We start from the raw sequence: 10,068 nt of genomic DNA, 5'->3' as shown, positions 1-10,068 counted from the left end.
AGTGTTTGCTTCATTCAGAGGGAAGGCCGGGGATAATGGCAGATCCACCCTGTTCCCCCTCCCACACTACCTCATTGTGGTTCAGAAGCCAAGTATATGGTCTAGTTAATCCTGGAGGTGCTGTGGGCTTGCTTTGAATCTTTCAGTGGGTGGCTTGATTCCTTGGTCTGGGAGAGCGGTCAGTGTGGAGACTCGGAGGCTGTGACTTGTGGCAGGTGCTGTTGTGGTTCTGAGGTGGCCCGTTGTGGTGGATGTTCTGCATGAGCAAAAAGAGGTAGCTGACAGGAAGGGTGAAGATACGTGGATGCGTGGTTCAGAACCCTCTGCTTGTTCTTGGAAGTGTCTCTGCGCAGAGGTCTGTAGAAAGGATGCTTCCGGCTTACCCCCTCACCTTCTAAAACCCACTGGGGCATCCACTGGCTGTTCTGAAAGGGGGTAAAAGGCAAACCGGTGAAGGGCCTTAATCCAGACCGTAGATCATCTGCAGCAGCCTCAGGTGGTTTCTGGCTGAGCTAATATGCTTTATGGCAGCATATCCGAGAGTTTGGGGGATAGCAGGGAAGGGGTTTGGGGAGGAGGCACCTGTGGGATGCATCATGGTGCCAGGGAGGCAAATAGCGAGGCTCTCTTGACTATCTTGCCTCTACCCTGAAGCAGTGGTAGGAAGAGATTCTCTTTCTCTTCCCCACTTGATTTGTGTGTCTGTTTGTAGGGCAGAGACAAAGGACTTAGGCCTGCAAGACTGTTAGTGAAGAGCGTAGGGTAGTTGTGTTGCAACTGTCTGGCTCGTTTTAAGGGGCGAAGCACTAGACGTTCTTGAGCTAAGTTTGCGTTAACTTATTCCCTCCATTCCTCCTTTTAGTTATCAAATTCCTGGAAGTCTACGAGCGCAGCTTCTGCAGGACAATTGAGACCCTGGTGGACATTTTCCAGGAGTACCCTGATGAGGTGGAGTACATATTCAAGCCATCCTGTGTGCCTCTGATGAGATGTGCGGGTTGCTGCGGCGATGAGGGCCTAGAATGTGTCCCTGTGGATGTGTACAACGTCACGATGGAGGTGAGGGCCCAGCTTGCAAGCTGGCATGCTTGGATGGAGGAAGCAAGTCAACCATCACAGCCATTCCAAGTCCTAGTTCCCAGCTAATTCAGAGGAAGGGCAGCCTACCTCAGGGAACTGGAGATTGTCGGATCAGGGGGGCTCACCTCTCTCCTGACCCTTGTGCCCAGCATTACATCGTGCAGGGTTAAAAGATGAGTTGCCTACCTCTACTCAAGGCTAAGAGGAGAATCTGTTTTTTGGCTCTGACCTCTCAAGTGCCCAAACATGGTAGCTAGGAGCATGCAAAGGAACGCTTCATGCTTAGAGAATGCAAAGGAACATTTCTGATGCTGTTATCTCGGATGCCCCAAAGAAGATACTCCTTGGGCCCTTGCTCCACCTTAACTCTGCGTTTGGTCCACACAGCTGTTGCTCTGAAGGCAGCTGAGTAGTGCAAAAGGGGAAAGCCTGTCAGTACTCTCTCCCGGAGGGCATGTGAGGTCAGTCTTTACCAACAGAGCAGGGGATTTGGGTCATTAGCTACATTGGCACAGCAGGGGTGGAAAGGGGCTCTAAGAAACACACTGCTTCAGTGTCAAGTGGAAAAGCCTTTCTGCCTCTAGGCGTCCTCCTCCTTTGTTTGGAGGCTGCTGGATTCATTCCTTGGAAGAGACAGAGATGGCGGTGATAGCAAAGGCTGGGCACATGGGGAAGATGCAAACTCTGCGTTAGAGGGCTTTGTCACTGCCCTTGTCTGCCAGCCTGGATCCCAGCTTGTGTCCACAATGGTGCTGGTGCCCATTACCTTCATCCCATAGCTCCTTCACCTACTTTTGTCCCTCAGCCTCTTGAATGGCTACTGTAAATATTGCCATCACTTTTTTATATGGATGAGAGACATGCAGGACTATGTGATTACCAGCAAGCTCTGTTTACTTGTCATTTGAGCTGTGTTTGAACTCTGGTGGAGAACCTGTCTGTTCCCTTCCATGGTTCCCCATACTGCTTTTCCACTTGCAGGCTCCGGCCTGGGCCAGAGCCTACTAGCATGCTGTAGCTAGGGATAGTTTTCTTCCTACCATTCCTTGCTGAATTACAGTTTTTGGCTGGTATGCTCACATGCCTGTAAAGTGTCAGAGGCACTTGAGCAGATCTCTGGTGCAAATGTTAGAGCTAGTGGTCCAGCCAGGTTCTGGGTTGAGAGACTGACAATACATGCATAGCTTCCGATATAACTTCCCTGGAGGCACATGGGGCTGGCAGATGGGCAATGTCTGGCTCTGCAGGGCTGTTTTAAGCACAGATCACCAGGTTTATTTTGTGTGTCGAGTCAGTGAGAAGATGCAATGTCAGCTGGGAAGGAGCGGTGGCTTAGGGAAAAGGACTCGGATATGGAGCTTTTGCTTTGGGCCTTTGCATTAGACTGAAGCATGCCTCTACGTGAGAGCAGGCTGGATGCTCAGTTAATGTCTCTCTAGCATCGACCAGGGATGGCGCAGTGAGAACCTTGCCATGGTGTTACGCCCTCTCCCATGCCTATCTCCAAGGCAGTCCACCAGTGCTGGCACCTTGCATGCATGAGCAAACAGAGCTTTGGCACGAGCCTAATGTTGCCGCTTGCCTGGGATCAAAGGCCTTCCCTGACTGGGAGAATGGGGCCTCAGAGCCAGATCAAACTCTGCCATGCTCTTCCCAGGAGCACCTGGGGTGCAAATGCTTTGCCGCGCAGCGGGCTGATTTGGAGCTGTGAGTATAAATAGTGAATGGGCAGTGACCCTCTCTGTTTCTTTCATTCCAGATCATGAGAATTAAACCCCATCAGAGTCAGCACATAGCGCACATGAGCTTCTTACAGCACAGTAAATGTGACTGCAGGTGAGAATGGAGCGGCACTGGTTCCTCTTGCAATAAACTTATTCTGAGCCTTTCCTTTTTTCTGCCATTGGGTTGGGACTGTTGTCCAGAGGCTTCTGCGGTCTCCTCAGTTGGTTTGCAGTGCAATGGCTGAGCCTGGGAAAAGAAGTCCTTTGCTGGGGAGGCCTCTCTATCTCTAGATATCACAAGTGGAGGATGCTAGCCTGCAACCTGGGGTCTTTTGGCACTGGCTGCCAGCGAGGTGCAACAGGAGAGCAAACACTTTGAGAAGGACCACTTAACCTGTGCCATGGGCATCCTGCAATGCCAGCTGTACATGTGTCCTTCCTGGGACTTGGCGGGAACTGGGGTTAATACTGGAAGCGTATGTGGTAAGCTCCCTTCTAATGAGGCCTTTGTTCTCTCTTCCCCCACAGACCAAAGAAAGATGTCAAAAACAAACAAGAAAAGTAAGTGACAAGCCTTTCCTCCTTCTCTTTTGGTGGTTGGTTGGCGTTTCCTCTCCCCACTGCCCCTTGCCCTTTTCTTTGGTTGGAGATACTCACTTTGAGAAGGTGTTTTTGGAAATGGCATATGGTAATGCATGGGGCAACACTCTGAATCCATTCCAGGTGGGCTCAGAAACCCAGATCTGACGGTTCTTCCTTCATACCCCAGACCTGGAGCTTGCATGACCCACAGCCTTGGCAGTCATTCTTAATGCTTTATCCCGAGTCAGGGAAGTCCCATCGTGCGTGTCCTACCAGAATGGATTCAAGGTGCAGCCCCCATTCTCCCTTCCTTCTTCCTGGGGTATTTCTGGTTACTGCAAATCGCTGCCTTTCTTTATTATTAATTTTTTTCTCGCTGCTTGAGTGAGTACTTGCTGGCTTCTTTCACAGCAGCTTGGGTAGGAACTCTGCTGGCTACAAGGAGAGGTGGCAGTAGAGGCCTGGTGGAGGCAGGACTGATGCCATGCAGGATGGGATGATGGTTTTGGTTGGGTGGGGGCCCAGGAGGGTGTAAAGGGAGGTGGATGTCCTAGCCGGCTCTTGGTGGAGGCTTTCATGAGAGTTTTTTTCAATCTGATGGATTTGCTCTGGTGACCTGAAGAAGGTTAAGGCAAAACCTTCCCTTTCCTTCCTCCCCAAAGTAAAAAGGTTGTGGAAAGTAGAGAAATAAGCTCTCGTCCTGCAGTAGCTGCAGGCACGATCACAAAACGTGGAACAACATCGAAAAGAAAGAGTGACCTCTCTGGGTGAGAGGGTCAGCTGGACTGCGCATGGCTGGGATAGCGACTCTGCCATTTAGAGGTGCGCAGTTGGAGACGAAGGGGGTGAATATTGGGAGATGAGGCTGAAACAGTCAGAGAACAAGCAGGAGAGTGAGAGAACTTCTTTCACCCCTCTCCTAGTGGTTGTGTATTTCTAGCTGCCTTCCAGCCTCTCCTCCTCCCCCTGGAAATCTGCTCCTGGCTGCATCGGGCTGCGTGCAGCCAACACTCCTCTCTGTGCAGGGCCGTTTCGGGGACGGTTGGTCTGCGTGGCTCTGTGGTTTGAAGGTGTGCGAGAGTTGGGTCTGTGTGAACTCTGGTGAGGATGGGGTGTGGGTGAAGCAGCCAGCCCAGACTGCGTTGCATTCCCTTCCCTCTTCTAACAGCACCTTGCCTGCTCTTTGCTGGTTCTGCACTCCCCGGGGAAGGAAGGGAAGGGATGGGAGAGATTGGTGTGCTTTGATTTGTGCTGGATTGAAAGTCCTGTTATATTGGTGCCCCTCTCCTCCCTTCAGGTCGATTTTCTTCCCCTCACCTGTGACTCCTGACATGTAGGGCAGAGGCTGGGAGCGAGCTGGTGCTCTGACACTCGTTCCAGTGAGACGACTTGAACAGGGCCTAAGAAACAACTATGGTGCTTTCCCTTCTGTCCCCCCCATGTCCCCTCGACAGCTCCCTCCTGAGATGGGCTGCGCCAGGGAACGAGGGAGCCTTTGCTGAACTGCCACAGTGCTGGGGCTCACTTGCCTGACAAGCCCTGGTGCTTTGCCTGGGGCCTTCTCCTTGCATGTCTCTCCCTTGGTCGTGTGCTAACGTGGCTCAAGGAGCAGCGCAGGCTCCAGCCTCCCTCCCTCCCTGTGCTCTCACTGGTCTGTAGGGATCCACGGTTAGTGTCCAGGCCTGCATGTCCTAGCCCCTGCCTGTCCCAGCTCCTGCCCAAGAGTCAGGAGCAACTGGTGAATTTTTCAGAAGAGAGTCAGTGCCTTGGCTCCGTCCACTCGTCTGTCTGGCAGATCCGTGTGGAAGGCGAGGGGAGGGAGGGAAAATCTGACAGCTGCTCTGCTGGTCATCTCCTGGGTGTCATAACTAGGTCAGGCCTCCCTCTTTCCCCTTTGGTGCTCAGGATGGAGGCTGCCAGAGGGGATGTTAGCAGACATCCAGCGAGGTCTCCTGAAGTCCTCCGGACCACAGGCAGGAGGTGGGGTGGGTGAGCAGAGCCTTCAAGCTAGGTAGCCCTCTCCCACGTAGCAGACCAGGTCTCTCCCCATGTCTGCAGGGTGCTGAGGCCAGGCCCCCTTTGCTCCCATCCCAAGGCAGGATTACCACCAGCCCTGCAGCAGAGCTCGGCTGCCCCCTCCTAGGCCCGGTACCGGGCAGCACATCAGGTCAGAGCGGTTTCCTTTTCCCTGGGGAGAGCCCCTCCGCTCAGGTTGCCTCTTGTCAGTCAGCGTGCGCCTGCACTTGTCGCCTGGAACGGCTGTCTGCACTCACTGCGGTTGCGTGATGCTTTCACGAAGCTTTCTGTTCCTTCTCCCTCGCCCCCGTCCCTTTCCCACTGCCCCTCTCTGCAGGGTGCAGGTGCCCCTCTGAGGCTCCAGCAGATCCAGCCCTGCTGGAGGTGGTCTCTGCTGAGTCCCCTGGCGTTGGCTTGGCTGTGGGCAGGCTGGTTGCGGTGCTGGCAGGAGCGCAGGAGGGCCAGTGAATGTGTGTGCGAGGTGGAGATCTGTGCTTCGGCCCTGGGACTTGCCCTCCAGTCCTGCCTCATGTGCTTCCCCCCTCCCAGCAAGGCACATGGCTGTATTTTTTTTCTCTTCTTCCTTGCATTTTCTTCCGTTTTCTCTCTCTCTCTCCCTTTCTTTCCTTCTCTCTCTCTCCCTTTCTCTTTTTTTTTTTTTTTCTTCCAGAAAATCAAAGCGAGGAAAGGGGAAGGGTCAAAAGAGAAAGCGCAAGAAAGGCCGGTACAAACCACCCAGCTTGTACGTTTGTGTCCTCTGCTTGTAGACTCTCTTCCCTCCCTCTCCCCAAACCAATCCGCCTGCTTGCTGCTCACTCAAATCTCACCCTCCCCTCCCAGTCACTGGTGGGCTGCAGATCCTGCAGGGGCAGCACTGGTGGTGGCACCGCTCTGGCACTAAGGGTATCTCAGGGAAGGTGGCTTTAGCTTGCTTGGCTCTCTCTAATCATCAGTGGCGACCATTTTCCCAAGGCACAAGCGTGTGGGTGGGTGGGCGAGTGCCCTGCACCTCTTTTCCACGCCTTCCGGTTGCAACTCTGTCATCCACTTTCCCCGACTTGTCTTGTGCCCTCGCTGCTACGACTGGCGACAGGCAGGCTGGCATCTGCCGTGCATGTGTGTGCGTGCGTGCGCGCGTGTGCGTGTGTGTGTGGTGGAGTCACAGGTGGAGAGGAGAGGTGGGACGGTGGGAAGCCGGAGAGGGGGTGCTGGGGAAGTGGGGGGGCTTTCTCCCTCTTTTTTTCTTCCCTGCTGGATTTGGTAGCTTCTCTCTCCCTGTCTCTGTCTCTTTCGCTCTGCCTCTGTCACGGTGGTTCACAGAATTCTGCATTGTAAATTCACGGCCCCTCCATAGGAGACTCCTCGGTGGCAAGGTTGGGATGGGGCTTACAGAAAGGAGGGCAGTGCCGGCTGCAGGGGTAAGCATATGATGCTGGAGCCCAGCTGCTTTCCAGGGGAGGAGAGACCCTGTGTATTTAACTCGTTTAGCCGCTGGCCTCTTTCTACTCGAATAGCCCACTTTAGAGAACTCCTTTCATTGATACATCAATAGCTGGTTGGGACCTCTCACCTTCCCATCCTTGCTTTCCCCTTCTTCCTCCCTCTGGCCTGTGCCGATGGATCCAATGCAGCATTTGTGAATACTGTGCAGAGAGCCTGTTTTCTTTCTCTTTACGCTAATGCAAGGGGGTGCTGTCCTGGGGCTGCCGGGGTGCTGCTGGAAAATCCATCAGCCCGCGACGCTCCAGTGGGCAGCGTGGGGGCTGCGGGAGGGGGCAAGGGGATTGCTTTGATGTTTAGGGTGTTGCATGTGTATTTTCTTTCTGCTGAAGCGCTGTAGCTTAGACATCTTTCCTTTTGCCTTTTTGCAGTCACTGTGAGCCTTGCTCAGAGAGGAGAAAGCACTTGTTTGTACAAGATCCCCAGACCTGTAAATGTTCCTGCAAATTCACAGACTCACGTTGCAAGTCGAGGCAGCTTGAGTTAAACGAGCGCACTTGCAGGTTTGTGTCCTGAAGGATGAAAGAGAAACACACAAAGAGAAAGAGAGAGAAAGAGAAAGAGGGGGGAGCTTGCTTACTGCTGACTTCTGGCACCAGTGCTATATGATTGCTTCTTTTCTCTGTCCTACATGGGCCAGAGGGCAGAGGGGCTAACTGAGATGAGGACAGAGTTCCCCTGTGTCAAAGGGCGGCTGTGCTTTTCAGATGTGCTGTCAGGACTTGGATGGGGACGGCTCCCAGAGACAGGGTGTTTGTATCTATGGTACCTTTCCTGTAAAACAAGATAACGGAGTTCATGTTGCTGAAGTAGCCAAGGGGAGGGTCTGTAGCCCTCTGTACATTATCTGTATGCAACTCTGGGCGTACTGTTGGACAAAGACGAATCCTTAGCTGACTAGGATTTGACCATCCCTGTCTTCCAAGCCCTTTTTATGCGGCTTGTGGACATTCTGCTGTGTGCAGAGTGAGGAAAGCCAGGCCAGGAGCCTCCCTCAAGGCTCTCCCCACATTTCTCCTTTGCCTCTTTGTTATTAAAAGCCAGGGAGAGCACCTGTCCTGTTGCACTGTGCTCACAGTTCCCTGTCCATGTCTCGGCCAGAGTTGTTGTTTGAGGGGCTGCTCTCAGGGCTGTGACATGGGATACAGCAGGATTGAGTCTGTCTCTAGGTGAAGGCAGGCAGAGGTCTGTATTTTAGGTGTGAGGTGGGAGACGCAAAGACACTGTATGATTAGTGTTTGTTCAAAGACCCATGCTGTGCATGTGTCATCTGAGTGCTCTCTGCCACGCACCATCTGGGGCATAGACGTGCAGAAACTGATTCCTGGTTATCGACTGAGCACATTGGTGAACTCAGTGGGGTCTCCTGCCTCGCACCAGCTGCGTGTGCATCTCTGGTGTGGGATCATCCTACCTATCCAGAGAGAGACATAGAAATAGGGTTGCTAACGAGCCTTTGACTGTGACTCTGAACTCAGGCCCCTTTCACAGAGATCTAGGAGATTCCTCCTGTCAAGAGAGTATTGCAGTGGCAGTGGCTGGATGGGAGAGAAGAAGGGAGAGATCTGGGGTCCTTTGTGGCTACATGCTGAAAGAGGAGACATCCTTTTACCTCCATTTGCCTGCCTGGAATTGGCAAGGTGACTAAGGCTGCTACAAGTAGCAAGTGGTTCTTTTAGGTGTGAAAATGCTCTGGCCCAAACCAGAGAGCCGTTGGCACTGCCAGCGTGGTGGAAAGTGCTCTGTATACAGAGGAATTTTCTGGGGTGCTGTAATTTCAGTGGGAAAGTAATTGATGAGGGGCCAGAATAGAGCAGCTTCTGGAGTTAAACTTCTCCTAGCAAGCATAACCCCTGAAGCGTGAGACCAGACCTAACTTTGGCCTTTTCCCTTTGCTCCTGTTCCCAAACTCCAGAATAACTGGAAATTACCCTGCAGAGTTTGAAGAGTGAGAAGTAGTCACAAATACAAAGAAAAAACAAACAATACCCCAAAGAAGTCACGGCAGAAGGAGTTTACTAGTTTCTCTTACTAGTCCCTCTTTGTGGTGGGATAATTGGCACTAAGGGAGGTTTCCAGAGCTGGTGTGTTGGCCAGAAAGATAGGAAGGAGTCATAGGAGTGGGTAGCTTATCTGTTTCCAGATAAAAAGCTGGTTAAGCTGAAGTTCCTTATGCTCTTTCTTGTAGAATTAGAATTGGGCCCTACAGGGGAGGGTAAATTCTCATTTCTCCTGCTGCTTCTTCAGGCTGCTGCTGCTGTTCTCTGGTGCTAACCCCTGCTCATGGCAGCTAGTGGAATGAGAGGCACTTTCTTTTCACCTCCTTGCCTGCATGAGGCCTTGTTGTCTGCACTGCTTTCAACCCAAACAACAGGCTAGGTGGAGAGCTGAAGGGAGTGTGTCTTTCTGCATGTGTTGCTTAGCCTTGTTTTTCTGTGTGTTTGTGTGCATCTATGTGCGCATGGTGTGAGAGGGTGCAAACAAGACACTCAGCTCATCTGTGAGGAAGCCTCTGATTCTGCTCCTAAATTTCATCCTGTACCAGTATCCCCCCCTGCCCCGTCTAGGTGAGCCTGGGGGAATAGAATTCATCGACCCATTCATGGGTCGAGATTCTCAGCTGTTTTGCCCCATCTGCACAGCACTTCACCCCACCAGTGACGTCATGCCATGTCTTAACACCATGTGCTCTTAAACACATTAGCCACCTCCCTTCCTTCCCTTCCCTTCCCTCTCCTACTTGCACTCCCATCACAAACATTAACCCCTCCTCTCTTTTTTTCCTTCCCTCTTCTCTCTGACAGATGTGAAAAACCGAGACGGTGAGCAGCGGAAAAGAAGGGGGAACAGCCCTGTTTCTGGAGCCTGATTTCTCGCCTGGACAGAAAAAAACAAAACAAAACACTAATCCAAATGAACCCTAAAAATGAAGGATCGGTAGAGCACAGCACTTTCAGTACGGACGATGGACTCCGGAAGGAACATTCCCCAAGGCCCCCGCCGCACAGAATTCACCTTTGGGTTTTGAACTGTTTTACTTTATTTTTCTTTTCATGCTGCTAAATAACAGAGCCAGGAAGACTATAGGGGTGTATTTGATGGGTTTTCCCATGCATACATATATATGTGTGTATACATGCATATACATATATATATATGTATATAT

General features: G+C 52.2%; 1 protein-coding gene across 1 annotated transcript; it reads left to right on the top strand.

Annotated features, from left to right (window-relative positions):
- Positions 1-862: 862 nt before the first annotated feature.
- On the top strand, positions 863-9,910 carry VEGFA (vascular endothelial growth factor A; the record flags this gene model as incomplete). Its single annotated transcript, XM_009579434.1, has 6 exons — positions 863-1,059; positions 2,840-2,916; positions 3,333-3,365; positions 6,073-6,144; positions 7,274-7,405; positions 9,707-9,910. Coding segments are annotated over 6 exons (533 nt in total), but the record flags the coding sequence as incomplete, so codon positions are not given.
- Between the last annotated feature and the right edge of the window lie 158 nt (positions 9,911-10,068).

This window comes from Fulmarus glacialis, unplaced genomic scaffold (genome assembly GCF_000690835.1).
Source record: "Fulmarus glacialis isolate BGI_N327 unplaced genomic scaffold, ASM69083v1 scaffold34586, whole genome shotgun sequence".
Classification (NCBI taxonomy): Eukaryota; Metazoa; Chordata; class Aves; order Procellariiformes; family Procellariidae; genus Fulmarus; species Fulmarus glacialis.
This window is presented reverse-complemented; position numbering and strand designations above follow the sequence as displayed.